This window comes from Diabrotica undecimpunctata, chromosome 5 (assembly GCF_040954645.1).
Source record: "Diabrotica undecimpunctata isolate CICGRU chromosome 5, icDiaUnde3, whole genome shotgun sequence".
Taxonomy (NCBI): Eukaryota; Metazoa; Arthropoda; class Insecta; order Coleoptera; family Chrysomelidae; genus Diabrotica; species Diabrotica undecimpunctata.
In genome coordinates this window covers 5,388,062-5,410,555 of record NC_092807.1, presented here as the reverse complement: position 1 = coordinate 5,410,555, position 22,494 = coordinate 5,388,062, and the positions used below count along the sequence as shown (strand labels likewise).

General features: G+C 34.1%; 1 protein-coding gene across 1 annotated transcript in view; it reads right to left on the bottom strand.

Annotated features, from left to right (window-relative positions):
• Window positions 1–709: 709 nt before the first annotated feature.
• Window positions 710–22,494, bottom strand: part of LOC140440945 (uncharacterized) — a 37,828-nt gene continuing 16,043 nt past the window's right edge. Inside the window, 9 exon segments of the mRNA XM_072531294.1 lie at window positions 710–2,766; window positions 5,610–5,795; window positions 5,798–5,875; window positions 9,160–9,408; window positions 9,501–9,533; window positions 9,536–9,695; window positions 12,606–12,717; window positions 12,774–13,240; window positions 17,754–17,995. Coding sequence (XP_072387395.1) covers window positions 2,714–2,766; window positions 5,610–5,795; window positions 5,798–5,875; window positions 9,160–9,408; window positions 9,501–9,533; window positions 9,536–9,695; window positions 12,606–12,717; window positions 12,774–13,240; window positions 17,754–17,995 — 1,580 coding nt within the window. The 3' untranslated portion in view covers window positions 710–2,713.

The window sequence follows — 22,494 nt, the reverse complement described above, 5'->3', positions numbered from 1 at the left end:
AGTGTGTATGGGTTGTGTTTGTTTTGTTTTTTTGGTGGATTCTTCGGTGTGGGCATTTTTGTGAAAATGCGGGGTGGCCTCCGTTACAGTTGGGACATTTGGGATCACCTGCCGTGGGGCATGCAGTAGACCTGTGTTGTTATCCACAGAATGGACAGATAAATGATTTTTCGGAGATTTGTTGCTGAGGTGTCCGCTTTTGTAACATTTCGAACAGTAGTTTAGTCGAACCGGAACGGAATTGCTTTATCTTGGAATCTCGCATTTCAATCGTTTTCACTCGATCTTAATACAATTCGAGAGTGCATCGGAGAATTTAGTTTTAGAGTTTGTGAAAACTCTAATGAAAGAGGTGGGTTGATTTGTAGAGCGGGCAATTATACGAACTATTTTGGTGAATTGGAATTTCTTTTCGGGTAGATTATCCTCGATGATTTTTGGGGATAGTTTTTGTCGACGCCGGCAATAACTAAATGAAAGTTTTGTTGACCGTTTGGAACGGGTTGCGGATTAGGAATCCTGAATTTATGGAGATAATGCACCTCACACTCTACATTTAGTAGAGGTCTAGTTTAGTAGTTCGTACGGAAGCTGCCTTTTGGGTTGGGAAGACTTTTATTGAGTCTAAGTCTATGATTAGGTCGTTGTCTTTGATCCACATTCGATTCAATCCTCATAGCAATGAGGCAAACAAACAAACACAGGTTTATAAAAATTTTATTTATATCTACATTAACAAGAACACTTACAGTAACAATGTTTACAATACAATATACAGAAAAATTACAATAAAATTACATTATACAATAATTATCAGAACAAAAATTAGAAAAACGAAAGGCATAAGACGAAATAAAGACTAAGAATTGTTCCAAAACGTTTTATATAATAAATAGCTTTGTATATCCCTCATAATGGTTTTAAAATAAATCTTCATGTTGAATGTCTTCACTAGTATCTAATTTCGTGAGTTAACATCTCAAATTGACAAATATATGAGTGGATTTCAGTGTGTATAAAGAGTCCACTCTGTGTAATGAGATTATGGTGCTGTAAGACATTAAGAAACTCAGCACATTGTCAATGGAAAATTTTAATATTATTTACTATATTTAATCAAGAAAAGCTTTCTGTGTGTCAGTCTTTGTATTTAAATCAGCAAACATCACCCTACTATGGCGCCATTTCAACTTCGTTTGGTACTACTAGGCATGGGTAGAAGTGAAAAAACTGAAATACGAATATCGATAAGACGTCTCTAGAAATTTTCCCACTTAAGTGGCAGCGTACAAAGGTGCCATTTACTCATGTCACCAACGGAAACAAAGTGTTTATTATCTAATAATAAAATACTGAAAACTTTTGTTTTCAACACTTTTATTACAATTTATAAGTACAACAGCTGTTTGGGTAGAGTGCCTTTCTCAAGTGATGAGTTTTACTATGCGTCTACAATTTATAGTCTTTAACTGAATATGTTGAGGAGGGAGAGCTGTTTGTCTCAAGTTGGCCATTCAGAATTATATCTGTATTTTTTAATTTATTAATTTCCATAGATTCTAATAATGATAGCTGTTTTTCTATTATTGAAAGTCCTTTTGTGTTCTGCCATCCGTTTGTTAAAGGTTCTACCCGGTTTGACCGATGTAAGTTTTTAGGCAGTCGCCACGTGTAAGTTTGTATACCCCACTGTGTAAGTGCTTTTTCTTGACTCTTGTTGTTCTTAATAAATTTGCTTAAGTTGTTGTTTGTTCTGAAAGATGGCGTTATTCCTTTCTTTTTTATGTGAGTAGAAGGGTAGCCGAAGAACCAGGAACTGCCAGGAACATCAGGCAGTGGCGAAAGAAAGTATCCGACAGAGAAGACGGAAGAACATTGTTAAGCAGGCCAAGACTTACAAAGGGTTGTAGCGCCAATAGAAGAAGAAGGGTAGCCACTTCACTCCACTTTGACCTTTGACCTCTGGCGTCACAAGCCCCGTCTACATTTGTCCCCACTCCACGCTCAAGCCGCTCCGGGCATGCCAACTGGCTTAGAGGATTGCCCAATGATAACTCCTGCAGTGTTATTTGTATATATTTGATTATTAAACTCAAAGTAGTCTTGATTTATGCAAATTTCAAGAAGATCTAAAATTTCAAATGTAATAATTGGATTTATTCATTACTCTATTACTGTTTAATTTAAGTCCTTTCTTTTTTGTTATTAAGTTAAGGCAATAACGTAATGACTCCTATTTATACAACTAATGCACCAAGTTTTTGTTAGTTGAAACACCTCTTCCAGTTCCATGATCGTTATCGATTGCTGGCTATTTTACAATATTCGCTATCAGGACTTTATTGACAGCAGTGACACTTTACCAATCCCTGGATTATACTGTATATCAAACAAATTTTTGATAAATAATAACATTTAACTGAAAGGAAGAAAACGCCATGGATTTCATTAGTAAGTATGCTAAATGCACAAAAACCTTATAAAACTAAATAAACATTACATTTTTCTGGCAATAATATAACATCTGTACTAAATCAATGCAAATTTTCTCTAATCTAAGTTATACTCTTCAGCAATTTCAGAAGAGCTAAAAATTTTAATGGAACACAGCCAGATCGTTTAATAACTATCCTAACTTAAGACATAAACACGTTTTAGTTGAAGTACGTCACTCCGTATTTATTTAACAACGGATCATCCATCGAGGCTAGCTTCAAGTTGAACAAAGAAAGAGTTTCGTCGTTTGACTTGGCGATTGCGTGAACACTGAAAAATAACGAATATTAATATTTTATTAATAAGTAATTTGTGATTATCATTTAAAAATACAATGGCATTTCTAAGGTCATAGCGCAACAAATTAAACGATTTTGAACACTTTATAGAAGCGGTGTAGTAGCAAAGAATATAGACGCATATAGAAGGACATTTCAAATGGGCGATTTGGTTACGGTTATTATACTTCAAAACAATCCTTAAGAGGGCGACTGTATAAACTCAAACCGTGGCCGTCTTCTTAAAACCATCATAAAAAATATAGTTAGGGGGAATTGCGAAAAGGAGTATAGAACGGAGCTATTTATTTAACTTATGCATCCACGCTTAATCAACAAATTTCGATGCAATTGATTTGCAAACTGTCTTTTTTTTCACAATAAAATCTTTATTTTTAATATATTAAATTGTTAAATTTTTAATTTTAGAACTTAAAAAGGAATGAAATTTACAACATTTAAAGTATTTATTTTTTTATTACATATAAATAAAATTTTATAACTTAATTAAAAATAGGTTTGTTCCAACACTACAAAAAACCGTCACATAACATATTCAACAAAAATTTCATTTTCTCAAGACTTTTTATTAAACTTTTTAGAATATTTTCGAAATTATTTCATTGAACAATTGACCTGTTCAAAAAAGTATTCAATGAAACTTGACATGACAATGAAATTGTACGGCGGCCATGTCTACGTTCAATGTATGCCTTATCGTCCGTTGAATCTTATCTAAATTTATTGCAGTTCATTTTTCATGCAATCTCTCACTAGCTGTTCCAACTCCCTTGATGGTTGTTCGGGATCATCATATGTGAGGTATGCTGATCTGAGAACTATCTCCTTTATAATTCCTTCCTCTATGACCTTTATCTTTACTGTCGTTCAGCCTGTGGAACAGAGATCACAACAGTCTTCTGTGTTAAGGTCTTGATTTTGCCTCTTTAGACGGGTCCTTATGGTTTTTTCATCAAGCTCTTATTGCTACCTGGGAACTATTATAAACGAACAGTGGAGCAATGTACAGGAAATAAAGTGCCGCATAGGAAAGGCAAGAACGGTCTTTAACAAAATGAGCGCCATCTTCAAAAGTCACAACATATCCCTAGATACAAAAATGAGACATTTGGGAGGCTATGTTTTCTCTGTGTTGTTGTACGGGGCGGAGGCATGGACGCTTACAGACACCACTTTTAAAAAACTTGAAGAAGAATGGTGAGAATATCATGGACAGCAAGGATCACGAACATGGAAGTTCTAGAAAAAATGAAGAAAGAACCAGAGATTGTGTTTACGATCAAACGCATAAAATTGCAATATCTGGGACACGTTATGAGAAATCAGCACCGTTACTCCCTGCTGCAGTCTATATTGCAAGGTAAAGTCAAAGGTAAGCGGGGACCCGGTAGAAGGAGAATATCATGGCTGCGGAATTTAATAACATGGTTTAAGAAAACCTCAACGGAGCTGTTTCGAGCCGCACCGAACAAGGTCATGATTGCCAATATGATTTCCAACATCCGAAACGGATAGGAACCAGAAGAAGAAGATCAAGCTCTTTCTCGGGGACGCGGGTGAGTACCATGGGGCGCTTGGGCATATTATTTGATCAATTATAGTTAAGTTTGCTCCCTCCCACGGACCCTCAATAGTCTTCACCACTTCAGTCATCCATTTTTTTGTATACTCGTTAACACAGACCACCCACAGATTCCCTTCGCTAAACGATGTTTTATGGAAGTGCAGAAGTTCATTTGGACCTCCGATAGGAGCCTCATCAAGAGCTTGCTCCAGTTTGTTAATGATCAAATTTGCTCAAAGTGTTAAGATCTCACAAGAAAATAGATTCAGAACAATGTTTTGTACTGATGTCGTCTGTAGATATTGTTGCTCCTAGTCTTTTTAAGGACTCCATGTCGTCGTCACACCAAATACATATGATAAGTGAGGAGAAAAACTTTATTTATTTTCTCGCTATATACTATTGACTGTAGGTCACTGTTATAAACCGTAAATCTGGAGAATATTATACGTATACTTTCTCACAATTTTTTATATTATCAGGTACGTTATTCGCACTAAATCTGATTGGTTCAATCCATTGGTCCAATAGTATGTGGGGCTTGGACAATGCAGCCAATTTTTGCAGTGGAATGGTGCCCAACGTGGGGCGGATTCAGTGGTACTTTCGTTCCAGAGTCGCTCACGTATAAATGCAGTGTTGCTTCGTGAGAACATAGTGAACATCGAGTGTGTTCTAAAGTATATTTGTTTTAAATCAATTATTGCCTGATCACGAGATGCTCCTAAATGAAAGTCTATGAAAACTGGTTTCTAATTGACAATGCACCGTTTTTAACCTCCAGAATATACTATTAAGGATCTCCGAGGATTAAAGGTATTTCTAATTTCTGCGCCAGACAACCAATTCAGTAAAGAGAAAGTAGATTGGTAAGACACCGACAGGGTCAGATGACACGCTTGAAATAAAATTAAGTGTAAGACCCAGACAGTTAAAAATTGTAGCTACATTTAATATTGTGACATTAGCTTCGATTTTACGACAATGTACCATATTAATGTGAGCTACTGCCGTGTTCAAAACAAGAGATTTATGGCTTTTTGACTGCCTACACAGCCACCCTATTCTCCACATTTATTCCTCTCTGATTTATCCCTTTGCAAAACTTGAAGAAGGTAAAAGTAATCAACATTAAGAAGTAAAACCTGAGGTTAATTACTGTTCTGAGTTATTCTGAAACTTTAATGCACTTTTCCTAGATAGATTATATATTTCTTAGTCAGTAAAACATATTTTTAAACACAAATTACCTGTACAAGTGTTCCTCCAATATCGCCTCATTCTCGAACGCCAACAAGCATATCGGACACGGCAAGCTGCCAAATGTATTTTCTCGTGCACAGCAAGCTGCTCTTTGGTGTCGAATTTATCGTCGCACTTAAAGCACGAGTGTTTCCTTTTGTGCCCGTGTACGTTCTTCTTGTGTTTCCTCAAACCGTCTTGGAAGCCAGTAGTCGTAAGCACAAGTCGCACTGGACCGCCAGTTTAGACTTTTCTGATTTAACTTTTTTCGGTGCTACAGATTTAAGAGATATAGGTATTAGTTGAGTAAAATAGACTTAAAAGGGGGGAAATATGAAAAATCAAGCTAGGGTTGAAACATAAGAGGAAGAAAACTATAGAAAAAAGAATAAGTAGAAATGAAGCATAATACAAAAACAAGAAGCCATAAATAAAAAATGTGTCACGAACAGATATTCGTCACACAATACTCACTTATCTCTGTTTCTTCTTAATACTAATAGTAACTCCTCCTTCGTCATTTTCAGGCATAGAAACTATCTGTATATTATTGGTCGTGGGGTTCAGATTCAGAAAACTGCTAACGTCATCGATTATTATGGAAGATCCGGTTCAGGTTCGGGATTAGTCAACACCACGTCGGACATCTGAAATTGTTGTAGTAAATTGGGATCCACGGTAATGTCGCCTCCTGAATGGTCGACAGGATCGCTCCTGCAGGAAGATTGAGGTTGGTCATTTGCGACGTGAGGTCCAGAGTTTCCGTTTGGGTTAAAATCTTAAATTAAATAATTATTATAAAATATTGTTTAACAACAGACATATATATATATATATATATATATATATATATATATATATATATATATATAAATATATATATATATATATATATATATATATATAAATATATTTATATATATATATATATATATATATATATATATATATATATATATAATCGAGTTCGGGGTCTCAATCTGCCCTACTCCCCTCACTCGTGACGTAACAGTATCTTGTTCTGTACAAATACAAGAACCGTCAAACGGCACTGAGATCTTATTCTGCCTACTCCTCAGTGTCGAGTGACGGAATCAATCACTTTTAATGAGTGTGTCACATTGAATAAAAGAGTTACTTTTCAAGAATCCAATACCTACTCATACCACTTTTGATATTTGCTCTTTAAGGCATATGCTTGAAACAAAACTTTTCAAATTTGAAGATAAATTTTACTTACAAAACTTGAGCTTGTCCGTGGGTGGTGACTTATCACCTCTCTTAGTAGAAATATTCTTAAGTAACTTGTGGTTCCTATGCTACACAAGTCTGGATTTATAAGCTTTGTTGTGCTTCTTATAAGGCAGTTTACATCGGCCAAAGTGGCAGGAGAATAGAGACCCGTATTTCGGAACATTTAAAAAGTAATTAATAAATACTCAGCTTCCTCCAACCATATTCTTTCAATAGATCACTCATATTCCTTCTAGATGTTAAACTCTTTACACATATTCAAAAAGAATAATAGATATGATATTTTGGGAGCTTATGAAATTAAATATTAATAAAGCTAAATCAATTAATATTGAAATATATTTGAATGTACAGCTTCTGCTATCTGAACCTTCCAATTGATGTGGTTCAATTGAATTTTACCTCCCAATCCCATTTGTAATGTCATTAGGTGAGTTTTACTTTTAACATCTTTGATATTAAATATTTTGAATTAATTTATGCTTATTATAAATTCAAAAGTAATGTTGGTTGCCTATATAGGGTTTACAACCAAGTTCTCTTTCGAAAACCACTCAAATGCACTCTTCTTTTGAGATTTTCTCACATACTTTTAACATGCATTAATTTTTGCACGAGTTCCATATTCTTTTAAAGATTATAATTACCAAATATATCGCCGACCAGTTTTGATGCCAACTGACATCAGTAGATACGAAAATGCTGACACAAGTTACTAGCTCTGGTTCCTACCTCTCTCCAAAATTAATTAGATATTCCCTATATCGTGGGCATCATAGCCACTTTTCTTTAATTAGACTTCGTAAGTAGCAATTTTGTATACTAAGATTATAGTCAACAGTAATACCAAATGTCCTAGATTTTAGCAAATAATATTCCGTCTACAATTTTTAGTTTCACTTGGAGATTAGTAGTTGTAATTACCTTACAAACTACAGTTCATTATAAGTTAAAATGGTATCAAAATTTGCAATTTATTTTTCAAATTTGACTGGATTATAAAGAAAAAACTATTACAACGCTAAAATCAAAATTATATCGGCATGAATTCGAACGAGCCACCAATTTAGCAGAATTGCAAGAAAGAATTGTTCATTCAACTATGTAGTAAAGTAGAGCCAAATCAGCTGAATACAATGAGACTTGCTTTAGTTGATAGATTCGGATTTTGTTTAGCGCAAAATGGTGGTTTGTTCGAACATTTAATTGGTTAGAGATTTTTTTAAAAATGCCTTTAATTTTAATTTAATTATTTAGAATAATTTTTTTAGTTGGTATTTTTCATATAAAAATAATATTTATGTTTTGTTGATGTTAATTATTGTTTTATTCCAAGCTACCACAGCTAAAATTCTACAAAAATTGCATTTACAACTCGAATATAAGTGTTCGAGTTTTTCTTAAGGTTTACCGACGTTGGCAACGAAAATTGGCGACTTATGTTTTGTTGATGTTAATTATTGTTTTATTTCCAAGCTACCACAGCTAAAATTCTACAAAAATTGCATTTAAAACTCGAATATAAGTGTTCGAGTTTTTCTTAAGGTTACCGACGTTGGAAACGAAAATTGGCGACGAAATAATTTATGCAAAGAACTACACAGTCCTCGTCAGTGTCTAATTTTTACTGAATGCCGGATAGCCGGATGTATCTTGGCGACCTGCACTGTGAAGAAAGGCGTTACTTAAAATTTTACAACTCCTCAGGGGAATATGCGTTGTTGCTACACATCAATTTCCTTAAATCAATGTTGTTTGTAAACTAGTTAAGTAATTGATAGAATCGATTAGAAAATAACAATTAAATAGCTACTTTATTATTATTATATTAATTTTCATTCTACAATGAACTGTAGTGGATTTAAATATATTTTACACTCATCTATCGGACTAAAATTTAGAATGAAAGATATAACAGAAATATAGCAACACTGTATAAAAGTCATACCTATTCCTTCGAGATGGTGACTGCCTCTCACTTCTATTCAAACAATTAAGTGTTATATTTGTTCCACATACTGAATAAAGTATATATTTTGATTTTGTACTGTTTTATTGAACTTATATGCAATTAATAAAGACAATATGAAAAATTTACTCCAAATACTTCCAAAATCAGTTTTAAAGGTGCGAACATTATATATGTTTTGACTGCATTTTGTTTTTGGGTGCGAGTTTTTGGCATGAGAAAAATTTTCTACTAAAATCAAAATAAAAAATCTAAAGTAACTATCTTCAAGAGTCCAAAAGTTGTCCCACCAACGGGTTGTTTGAAAAGGAAAAAAATTAAATATATTAAAGTACGTACTTGTCCCTGATCTATTTCCACTGGCATTTCTTCGTACGCCACGTACTCGTGTACTTCCTCCTGAATCTCTTCTACACTCTGTGCCACTAACTTGTTACTGGCAGACCTCAAAATGTTGGCGATTTTATTCCTTCTTTTCGTTTTCGTATTATGTGCCGTTTTGTGACCCATCGACATGTGAGCTCTTTTGGCACTGGGCGTTCGGAACTCCGCCTTGCAGACGGGGCATTTGTAATGCAATACACCTAAATCATAACAAACATAGTTGTAAAGGGACATATATAGATAATATAATATGTATATACAGAATAAATATCTTAAGTAGTAGGTAAATTACCTGTGTGTAAGGTCATATGCATCTTCAAACTGTCTTTGACGAATAGAGGACGTCGCAGACGTCACACGGATATTGTTTTTGTTGAGGATCGTGTGTTCGGAGGTGGCTCTTGAGTGTTGCCCGAAGAGTGAACTTTTTATGACAGATCGTGCACTCAAACGGCTTCTCTCCCGTATGTATACGATGGTGTCTTTCCTAAAACACAAAGTAAATGGAATCTTGTCGGTGAATCCCAAGAGATAGATAAATAAACTGTAAATTAACTAAAGATCCCAAATCATATAAACCCACTTCTGAAACATCTGAAACATTTGGTTTCAAGAGAGATCATACAGATAAGTAAGTTAAGCAATGCTATCTCGACTGTATTAACGTAACTGAGCAGAAATCCTTATGAAGACTCCAGCCTATAATTGTATACTTTCCTAAGCAAGAAAAGTCAAAACTTGTGTTCCATTTATCTCCAAATTATTGTACCGGATAAAATAACTGAAATCGATCTACTACGTAGAAAATTGAAAAGATAGCCAGCAGAAAAATAAACCAAGTAGATTCTTCATATAAAACATATACAGTAGTATCTTTTTGGTAAAAAGTAGATTAGATATGAAGTTTATGTCGAAAAGAAACGAAAAAGCACCTGAAAAGTTTTAAAAGCGTTGATAAAATGGCAAAAATATCGAAAATACTTTAAAAGTATCGAAAATGCTTCAAAGGGTTGGAAAATGCTTCAAAACTTTCGAAAATACGTCAAAAAAATTACCAAAAAAGTCGAAAGAGCAACGAAAAAGAGATAAAAACGCTTAGAAGCATCCAAATGATCCAGAAGCCTACGTAGGAAACCCTTAAAAAGCAACGAAAAACTTTGCAAAATGCGTTAAAGGTGTCAAAAAAAAAAGGTCAAGAATCGCCGAAAAACAAAGTCAAAACTTACAACTGGAAATCATAAAAAGCGTACATAGTGTGTCTTAAACGTCTAAAATCTGTCAGATCTTTATCAAAAATGTGTCTAAAAGTGCTAAAGTGTCCAAAAAGCAACGAGAAAGTATTTAAAAGTTTCAAGAACGACCAAAGAATAGAGGGGCATTGAAAAGATGTTAAAACCATAAAAATTCTTCAAATGCATCAAGAATGCTACAAAAACTTTAAAAACGCTGTAAAAGCAACGAAAATGCTTTAAACGCATAAAAAATGCTTCAAACGCATCGAAAAGATGTTAAAACTATCAAAAATTCGTCAAATACATCAAAAATGCTACAAAAGCTTTAAAAATGCTGTAAAAGCAACGAAAATGCTTCAAAGACATCAAAAATGCTTCAAAATATTCGAAAATACGTCAATAAATCACCCGAAATAGGTCGAAACTGTAACATAACGTTTAAATGCATCAAAAAGGACAAAAAGAATCACAAAGTGTTATAAATTTTCAAAGAGTCAAAAAGCATCAAAAATTCGACAAAATCATCTAAGGCCTCAAAAAAGAGTCAGCAATTCGCAAATGCATAAAAAGGGTAAAAATTTGTCAACTGCATTGAAATTGCGTCGACCATGCAGTATGAATCTTAAAAAAACAACGAAAATTCTTTAGAAACATCAAAATTACTTGAAAATAATCGAAAAATTATTAAAAAATCCTTCGAAAACATCAAAATTACATTGAAAATTTTCCAAAAAGTTAAAAAAAAAGCAACTAAAAACCATTAGAAGCGTTAGAAAAGAGTCAAAAACATCGAAGGTGTCAAAATTGCCTCGAAAAATCTAAAAAGTATAAAAGGAATTAAAAACAAGTATGTTAAAAGTAGAAAGAACAACCAAAACGCATGTAAAAAGCGTTAAAAGCGTCAAAAAGGGTCAAAAAATTTCTTAAAAAGTTTAAATTTCTGAAAATCATAGGGGGTGTTCAAAGCGTATTTTAAAATCGAAAAGTGCTGGAAAAGCAACGAAAAAGTGTCAAAAAAGTTTTAAAAGCTCCCAAAAGAATCAAGAGGCGTTGAAAAAATGTCAAAACCATATAAAATTCCTATAAAGCACCAAAATGTTTCAACAAATCGAAACATGCTATCTATGTATCTAAAATAAAAGGTCAAAAATTGTTAAATAGCATTGATTCGTCAAAAGCCTCAAATGGCTCGATCAAGCGTCAGCAAATCGAAAAAGCAACAAAAAAATGCAAAAAGCACTAAAATTGTGAAAAAGCATCGGTAAGGTTAAAACTAACTGAAAATCATAAATTTAATCACGAATGATATTATCACGAATTTTATCATGAAAATACGTCAGAAAGCATCAAAATTTTGAAAAAGTATCTAAAAAATTTTAAAGCTGTCCAAAGAAACAAGAAGCTTTTAAAAAATGTCACAACCATCGAAAATGCTTCAAAGGCATGGAAAATGCTTCAAAGGCATCGAAAATGCTTCAAAAACTTCAAAAATACGTGAACAAATCGCCAAAAAAATCCAGGAGCCGCAAAAAAACATCGTAAAAACGTTTAAAATCATCAAAAAGTAAAAAATATGGCAGTTTTCTTTTGGTAGAAAGCAGATAAGATATGAGGATTCTGGCTCACTCTGGGAAACTATGTGTAAAACATAGGAGCTAACGGCACAATTTCAGTAGATCTGGGGAAATTTCGAAGGACCATGCCAAAAAGGCATTACAACGTATCTCCGTTCGTTTTGGTTCGATGCATCGAAGGCGACTAATAAGCGCTATAAAGTCGAAGATTGCTTGAAAAAAGCAACGGAAAAGCATGTAAAAAGTGATAAAAGGGTCACAAAGGTCAAAATGCGTCAAAAAGTCTTCAAAATATATTTTAAAAGTCGAAAATGTGTTAAATTCGTCGACGAAAATGCGTCGGAAAGAGCCAAGGTATCGAAAAAGCAACGAAAAAGTGTCTAAAAAGCTTAAAGACGTCGAAAATAATCAAGAAGCGTTGAAAAATGACAAAACCATCAAGAACGCTTCAAAAGTATGAAAAATGCTTAAAAAACTTCTAAAATATACGTCGAAAAATCGCCAAAAAAAAGTCGAAAGGGCAACAAACAAGATTCTAGAAAAAAATTCAAAAAATACGTAATTTTACATAAATGAGATTAATTTACTTACCAAATCTGAAGGTTTCTTAAACAATTTCTTGCAGTACAAACAAGGAAACATCTTACTGTCTTTATGAGACTGTACGTGCTCTAGATAAGCATTTTTTCCTATCACACCTTTTTACATTTGTAACACTCCCAGCACGAGTGCATCTTGATGTGTTTCTTAAAAGCCAACCTGCTTTTGAATGCTTTGTTGCAAGCGGGACATTGGAATATTTTACAAGGTTCTATTCTATCTAAATCTTGCGGCTGACGTGGATCTTTTGAGCAGGAATTTCCGTCTTGCAATATCCCTAGCGTTTGTTCGATCTCCTGTATCCTCGCTTCGATTTCGTCTTCTGTTAGAGCCACGGCGGTCTTATCATTGAAGTTATCTCTACAGGCGTGCTGTTGGAAAAGAGAATAGTTCGTAAACACCTGATTACATGACATGCATAAGATAGTTGCTCCTTTGTACATATTTTTATTGTCGTTTATGTTCTCTGTAAGTTGAAATATAGTACCAGTGTTGTCGTAGACATCTTCGGCGGTCTCAGGTACGTTCTCCAGAGGTTGAGGACCGGCGTTATACAGAAGCACTTCATTGGTTTGATTCGGTTCGATTACTGTGGAAGCAGGGGCAAGCTGGAAATTCTCTGGAACCTAAAATTGTGAATACATTGATATTTAGTTAGCCAAGACCTTGACAAAGAAAACATTGCCTTGCCATAGCAACAAAAAGTAACTTATTAGAAGTGTTAGGCCATCCGCATATAAAGCTACTAAAAATAAACTAAACTAGTTGGTAACTAGAATTACCAACTGTTTACTAACTGTGACTCGCACACTACGCTACTGAAAATTAATAGAAACGAGTCACTTCTTGCCTGTACGAGTAGCTTTGTTATCGGGTGTTTAAATTTTAACCTTGTATATTATATTATTGAGTGTTAAAAATGTCACTCACTCGAAAAAATTATTAAGATAACACAATCTGTTTGTGTTCTACATAATTATGTACGAAAACGGGAAGGAATACCATATAATATATCATTCCAAGCCTTTTCGGTAATATCTTTACGCGAATATTCATTTAACGTATAGTTGTATAGGGCAGGGATATTTTTCCACTTCTTGCACTAATTTTATATTAAACGACTGTTCTACCAATTTCGCCATTTCGTGTGTAAACTTTAAAAATATCACAACAAACTAGAAACTAGTCCCCAAGCGACCTGCACGTCCAGTCTGCTGTCGACTGATCACTGATGCATTCTTCTTCTTCTTAAAGTTCCATCTCCTATCGGAGGTTGGATATCATAACGGCTATGGTCACTTTGTTGGCTGCTGCTCTGAAAAGTTGTCGTGAACTACAGTTAAACCATTCTCTAAGGTTCTTCAGCCAGGAGATGCGTCTTCTTCCTATGCTTCTTCTTCCTTGGATCCTTCCTTGCATAATAATTCTCAGCAGCTCATATTTTTCTCCTCTGGTTATGTGACCCAAATATTCTAGTTTTCTTCTTTTTATGCTGTTCATAATTTCTAACTCCTTATTTAGACGTCGTAGTACCTCAGCATTGGTAATCCTTTGAACCCACTGAATTTTCAATATTCTTCTGTAACAACACATTTCGAACGCTTCTATTTTCCTTATGTGTTGTTTCTTCAATGTCCAAGCTTCCATTCCGTATAGTAAGATAGAAAATATGTAACATCTTAGAGCCCTCAATCTGAGATGCAACTGAAGGTCTCTGTTGGTAAGCATTGTCTTCATTTTCACAAATGCTTGCCTTGCAGTTTCAATTCGGACTTTGATTTCTTTGCTTTGGTCATTTTTGTCATCAACCAGGTTCCCAGATATTTATATGTCTCTACTTTTTCTATTTGGGTTTGCTCTATCATTAATCTTTCATTTCCATGTTGCGTTTTTGAGACAATCATAAATTTAGTTTTTCTCTTATTATTTTTAGTCCGTATCTAATGCAATAATCGTTAATTCTATTTACCAATTCTTGTAGCGATTCCAGGGTGTCTGCTATTATAACGGTGTCATCAGCGAATCTTATGTTATTTACTATTCTTCCGTTTACAGAGATTCCATCACCCAGATCCGCTATCGCTTCCTGGAATATGGCTTCACTGTACACGTTAAAGAGTAATGGTGACAGAACACAGCCCAGTCTTACTCCCCTCTTTATATCTATATTTTCGGACTTTTGTTCTTCTATCTTTATATTGGCCTTTTGATTCCAATACAGATTGATAATGATTCGTACGTCTCGTCTGTCTATATCTTTGTTTCTCAGTATTTCTATTAGTTTTTCATGTCGGACCCTGTCGAATGCCTTCTCGAAGTCGATGAAACAGGAATAAATATCTAGGTTCATATCTAAGCATCTTTGAGAAAGGACATTAAAAGCAAACAATGCCTCTCTCGTTCCCAGTCCCTTGCGGAACCAAACTGAGTATCATCCATATCATCTTCTAGTTTTCTATATAATCTTCCATGAATCACCTTTAGAAATATTTTGAGGGTATGGCTTATTAGTGATATTGTCCTATAGTCTGAACAATCTTTGGCATATACTGTTTTTGGTATTGCTACAAAGGTGGACACCAACCATTCCTGTGGGATTTTTCCAGTTTTATATACTTCATTAAATAGGTACTGATGCATTAGAGACCGGTTACTAACTAGTAGCGCTGTGTGCGGATACTCATTAAAATACATGGACAGTAACCAATAAGCAACTGATTGGTAACTAAAGTTACCAACTGGTTTCTTTTTAGTAGCTTCATGTGCGGACGGCCTTAGTGTAAAGTTTCACGTCAAAAAATCCAGAGTTGCGGAATAAAATTTCAAAAAAAGAATGCCCAAACATATCTTTTCAGTCAAAACAGAACAGTATTTCAGGCTTGTGACTTGTGGCGCTGTGGCGAAAAAAAATTTGGCTTTTTCAAAAGCGTCGGAAAAACTAAAAATCTCCTAGAAATTGTCAAAATATTTAAAAGGCATTAAAACGAAGAAAAATCTGCCAAAATCATCGACTTAAATGCTACAAAAACATTGAAAATGCGTCTAAACCGCCAAAGTATTAAAAAAGTATCTAAAATGAGCTGAAAGCTTTAAAAGATAATAAGAAGCGTCGAAAAAAAATGTCAAAAGATCAAAAATGATTCCACGCCATCGGATATACTTCAAATGCATCGAAAATTCTCCACAAACTTATATTAACGAATGTAATCTTCGTTTGAAAGCATCAAAAAGGAGCAATAGTATCGAAAAGCATCGAAGGCGACTAACAAGGGCGAGAACGTCGAAAAATGCTTAAAAAAGCAACAAAAGCATGTAAAAAGTGATAAAAGGGTCACAAAGGGTCAAAATGCGTCAGAAAAAGATAAAACCATATGAATATCGTAAAAAGTCTTTAAAATGTATTTTAATAGTCGAGAAGAAGTTAAATTCTTCGACGAAAAATGCGTCGGAAAGAGCCAAGGAATCGAAAAAGCTTAAATACGTCAAAATAATCAACAAGCGTTGAAAATGCCAAAACCATCAAAAACGCTTCAAAAGTATGAAAAATGCTTGAAAAATTTCTAAAATATGCGTCGAAAAATCGCCAAAAAAAGCAGAAAGAGCAACAAACAAGAGTCTAGAAACGTTTTAAAGTATAGAAAGGATCAGAAGCATCTAAAACAAGCGTAAACTCGTAAAAAGCATTGAAGGCGTCAAACAAGCGATAACACTTCGAAAACTTCTTAAAAAAAACAACGAAAAAGTGTGTAAAAGCGTTAAACGAATGAAAAATATCAAGAATCGTCAAGAAAAGCATCGGACAATTATAAAAGTGTTCAAAGTGTGTCTTAAAAGTCAAAATGCGTCAAATTTTCGACGAAAATGCGTCTAAAACTCCACAGTGTCGAAAAGCAACGAAAAAGTTTAAAAGCGACCAAAAAAAATAAAAAATTTGTCAAAAGCATCGAAAATGCTTCAAAAGCATAGAAAACGCTTTAATGGCATGGAAACTGCTTCAAAGGCATCGAAACTGCTACAAAGATATGAAAACTGCTTCAAAAGCCCCGACTATGCTTCAACATCTTCGAAAACGTGTCAAAAAATCGCTAGAAAAGGTAGAAAGAGCAACAAAAACGCCTAAAAACATTTTAACGCATCAAAAAGGGCCAAAAAGCATCGAAGGCCTCGAACAAGTGAGGCAACAAAAATGTGTAAAAAGTGTCAACAAGTATCAAAAAGCAATGGAGATAATTAAAATCATCTGATAATCATAAAAAAGTGTTGAAAGCGTATTTTAAAAGTCGAAAATCCATCAAATTATTTAATGGAGTGTTGCCAAAGTGTTGAAAAATCGACGAAAAAGTATCTAAAACGTTTTAAAAGCATCCAAAAGAATCAAAAACGTTGAAAAATGTCAAAAACATCCAAAAAAAGTTTCAAAGGCATCGAAAGTACGTCAACAGCATCGAAAATAATTTAAAAATATGGAAAATGCTTCAAATACTTAAAGAATACGTCAAAAAATCTCCAAAGAAATTCAATGGGCAACGAAAAAGCATAAAAATGTTTCCCGTTCAAAACCGTCTAAAAATCATAGTGTTCAAATTTAAAAAAAAAAAAGTCAAAAATGCGTCAATATCTTCGACGAAATTGCTTCAAAAACATCGAATCTCTCACCCGAATTAGTAGTTTGTTTAGAGTGGTCAGCTCTCTTGTCAGAGCACTAACGATCGGAGATAAAGAATAATAGTACACTTAAGTCAAACGTCAGTCAAATCTCAACTGAGATTTACCTTTTCTAAAAGGCTCTAGGTTGGTATTTTCTCAACCTCAAGCACTTTATTTAGATATATTTAGCTGATTATACAATAAACTACTATTTTAAATTGAACTGCAACTTATTGAGATGGACTGTGCAGACACAACAAAAAAACCACTGTACTGTGTAATGCCTTTATTTAAATGGTGTTTATTCAGTAAGTATCTACGTACTTATTGACGAAAAATACATTTTGTTACTATAGCTTAGGCTAATAGCTTTTACGATATAAGCTGTCCGACTCTCAGTAGCGTCACCTGTTTAATGACAACTATTAAAAAATTAAATTAAATTTTACATGATCCTTTGACACTCAAGAGAAGAAAAACAAATTCACTTACGGTTACATTTTCTACCAAAGTACTGAATACACCATGGTTAAGTAATTGAATATCCTCCAAATTAACGCTGAAGGTCTGAAAATCCGCATTTATTTGAGCATCTCCTATTGGTTCTGCATTATTTATGTTAATAGCTTCTGTAGCTACAGCATTTTCACACTGTTCATCTTTCACTGGTTCAGATTTAACAATAGATGTTGTAATTGCTGTAGGCTCGTGAATATCATTTGCTGGTTCACTTCCTGAAAGTAAGGAAAGTTGGTACTACATTTTCAATGAAAAATGCAGAAAATCATTTCATTTATTCAAAAAACAGTTGATGTTCCTCATTTTTAGTGCGCCAACATAATTACTTAGTAGAAGCTACAGTTAGAATGCAGTGCAGGTAAGATAGGCAATGTATTTCTTACGGAAGAACGGTCGGCCACGTTGTCGGTTTGCCCCGAGCGACGCATCAGGACCGGAATAAGAATCATAGTACTGGAATATACGCGCACAAAACAATTGGCTACGGATGTATAAAATACTATCATTATTGTTTCAACTAAAGCATGATTCAATCATCGATGTATAAATAAGAGAGTTAAATTGTCGAACTAAACAATAACATGAAAAAAAATACAATGAAAAAATAAAAATATATTAATCGATAGCTAATCTATATTTATCGATTTTCAATAGCTTCCATTGTAAACACATTCTTTGGGAAATAAAGAAGATTAGAAGTCAATTCACGTGAGAATACTCACGATGAGGAAGTAAAATCTCGAATAGGAAACTTGTCCATGATTTTTATTGGAAAACATACCACCAACCGTCGACAACACAATGAATAGAGTGAAGGAGGATGAGGACCTACAGTTTTTTCAAAACTACATTTCGCGGGCTACTAAATGACATGGGTTTTGAATATGGTAAAAGAGGTCGAGATTCGATAATGATGGAAAGAAAAGATATCATATCCTGGAGACCTCAGACCTGGAAGTACCTCAGACAAATAAAAACATTGAGAAAGAAGGATCATGTAAACTTGTCTATACTGATGAGTCTTGGATTAACGTCGGTGCTTCAGTCCAAAAGGAATGGAGGGACACAACGATCTAGAATCCACGAGATGCCTTCATAAAAGGGCTCTCTACTGGACTGCAAGCTCCAACCCAAAGAGGTTGGAGCTTGCAGGGTTTGTTCTTCTTCATGCTGGAAGCGAAACTGGTTTTGTGGCATGGGCCGAATTAACTTTCTTGATCAGGGAACCGCTGATTGCCACGACGAAATGGACTGAGATCTATATGAGAATGGTTTGAGAAGACGTAAATTTGATTTCCCGAAAAAATTTTAAAACAAAAGGAAAATTAAGGATTAGCTAGTCGAAAAGAACATTTTCTTCGAGGAAGTAAAGTTAAAAAGTAAATTACTGGATACTGCGGGCGCATTTAGAGAGAAGTTAGACAAGTACAAAATTGCAACAATTGCCGCCTTACCATTGCGAGCTGAACCCGATTGAGATGCGTAGAGTAAGCGGAAAGGTATGTGGTTTCAACAATGTTGATTTTAAAGAAAAAAACGGTTGAACGGTTGATAAAAGAAGCTTACCAACGCGTATCTAAAGAGCAGTGGCATAATTACGTAAACCACATCAAGAAAGTAGAAGAAAAAATGTTTGCGGTGGACAATTTGTAGGAAGAATTGAACCGGATTTAATGCTCATTTGTTTTTTAGTACTCTACGTAAAGATTTTGAAACGAAGCGCGTACGGTCCTGATTCTGATTTCTAAGTCTACCTCCAAACTACCACACACCTACCACTGTGCCGACATGAGCGGCATCGCTGCGCGCCGTAAGACCAACACTGCATTCTAACTGTGAACTCTACTATATATGCGATGTTGCCAAAACGAATCAAATTCGATGTTAAAAGTTAAGGGAGAATTAGTTTCTATGTTGTATTCTTTTAATTACTTCAACTTCTGCGCACGAAGTTTCTATTTGTCAATGAAAATTCATTACCCTGGCCATTTTTGTCGTGACAACTATTAAGCTAAAAGATCTTCTGAGAATGTATTTGATCAAAATCAAAATTGATAATATGTCAAAATCATCGAAAATACTTCAAAAGTATCAAAAAATTCGTTGAAAAATCGCAAACAGTTGAGAGCTTAATGAAAATGCGTTTAAAGTAACTAAAATAGTCAAAAAGTATCAAAGCTGTCGAAACTGCGTAAAATAAGAGCCAAAAAGTCGAAAAAAAAAAGTATCAAATAAGCGTTTAAAAGACATAAAAAAGCATCAAAAAAGGCTCAGAAGCGTCAAAAATGTCAAAATTGCAAAAGCATTAAAAATAGATCTAAATTTTCTAAAAAATGTTACAAAGAATTTACAATGTGTCAAAAAAGCTTCAATATGTCAAAAAATATTTGAAAAAGTACTGGGAAAGTATCTAAACGAGCTAAAAATGTCAAAAAGAATCAAATATCGCCAAAAAATATCAAAGTCATGGAAAAGGCTTCAAAAGCATCAAAAATGGTCAAAAATCGCAAAACATTGAAAAGAGTAATTAGGGCATTAAAGTAACTAAAATAGTCAAAAAAAATTGAAGCTGTTGCAATTGCGTCAAACATGCGACAAAAATTCGAAAAAAAATCTTGACAATCAAAATCTTGTATAGAAAATATTATCAAGAAGAGTCGAAAACGTCAAAATCTTAAAAAATATTCAAAATATTTAAAAAAAAATTGGATACGTGTAAAAATCTTCGACTCACAGGCTACAAAAGTATTTACAAAGCATCGAAAAAGCTACAAAATGTCCCAAAATATTTGAAAAGGCAAGAAGAAAGTATTAAAAGATCCAAAAGTGTCAAAATGATCAAGAAACCTCGAAAATATGACAAAATCATAGAAACGCTTCAGAAGCAGCAAAAATGCACCGAAAAATCGCGAAGCAGACAAAATGTGTCAAAAAATTTGAATATGTGTCAAAATTTTCGACAGATATGCATAAGAACATTTACCCAATGATCAGAATATCAAAAACTTGGAAAAAACAACGAGAAAGTATCTAAAAAGGGCAAAAGTGTCAAAAAGTATCAAGAAGCCGAGAAAATTATCAAAAACATCGAAAATGCTTCAAGAACGTCACGTCAAAAAATCGCAAAAGAGTCAAACTGTGTTAAAAAAGTTGCACATGCATCAAAATTTTCGACAAATATGCACAAAAGCAATTGCAGCGCATCGAAAATGTTCCAAAATGTCAAAAATCTTTAAAAGAGCAACAAGAAAGTATCTAAAAAGATCTATGTGTCAAAAAGAATTAAGAAGAGTCGAAAAAAATGATGGAAAATGTTTCAAAACAATTCGTCGAAAAATCGCATAACAGTCGAAAGAGTACTGAAAAAGCGAAATTGCGTCCAAAAGGCTGCAAACCTACAAAAAGTTTAACAAGTAACGAAAAAGTGTGTAAAAAGCGTTAATAGCATCAAAAAATTAGCATTAACATTATGAAACGTCAAAATTTTCAGCAAGCATGCACAAAACTATTTACAATGCATTCAAAATGTCAAAAAATCTTTAAAAAAGCAACGGGAAAGTATCGAAAATAACTAAAATGGTCAAAAACGTCAAGAAGCGTCGAAAATATGTCAAAATCATCAAAAAACATCGAAAATACGTCGAATAATTTCCAAAAAAACTCGAAGGTGCGAGGAAATTGGGGCCAAAAAAACGTACATCGAATTAAAAGTTTAAATAAGTCAAAAAGCATCGAAGGCATAGGCTTCGAGCCCTATACTATAGTCCAAAAAGCGTTAAAAGCTCCAAAAAATGGTCAAAGGGCAATTAAAAAACGTCAAACCCATCTAAAATCGTCAAAGTTTCGTATCGAAAGTATCGAAATATGTTAAAATAGTAGAAAATGCGTCCAAATCATCGACCTATTAAACCTGTTAAGAAATCTGAAATCAAAGAAATAATTGATAATCTGGAAATTAAAAAGTCACCTGGATATGACTTAATATCTAGTTTAGTACTAAAAAATCTACCCAACGAAGGCGTAAGTTTAATTACTTATATATTTAATTCAATATTAAAAACAGGTTATTTTCCACTCCAATGGAAAGTTGCTCAAATTGTTCTGATTCCAAAACCTAATAAGGATCACACGGAAGTATCTTCATACCGCCCTATTAGCTTGTTGCCTATTATATCCAAAGTATTTGAACGGCTTTTTCTGAGAAGACTGGAGCTTATTTTATATGACAGTAATGTTTTACCGAATTATCAGTTTGGGTTTAGGAAACAACATGGTACTATCGAGCAAATTCATAGGGTGGTAAAGACTATCAGAAATTCGCTTGAACAAAAAAATTACTGTACTGCTGCATTTCTAGATGTCTCTCAAGCATTCGACAAAGTTTGGCATGTAGGTCTTATCTCGAAATTAAATCTATATTTCCTCATCCCATAAGTTCACTTTTAAGATCCTACCTGACAGATCGATTCTTTCAAGTCAAAAGAGGTGGGGAAATCACTAACCTGTTTCCAATTTGTTCCGGAGTTCCACAAGGAAGCATACTAGGACCCACCCTCTACTTAATATACACATCAGATCTCCCAAAGACGACCAATACAACAATCGCTACATATGCCGATGACACAGTTATCATGGCTTCAAATTCTACAGCAGCTGAAGCAGCCCAGGTATTACAAAATCACCTACTTAAACTAGAGAGCTGGCTTAAGCTGTG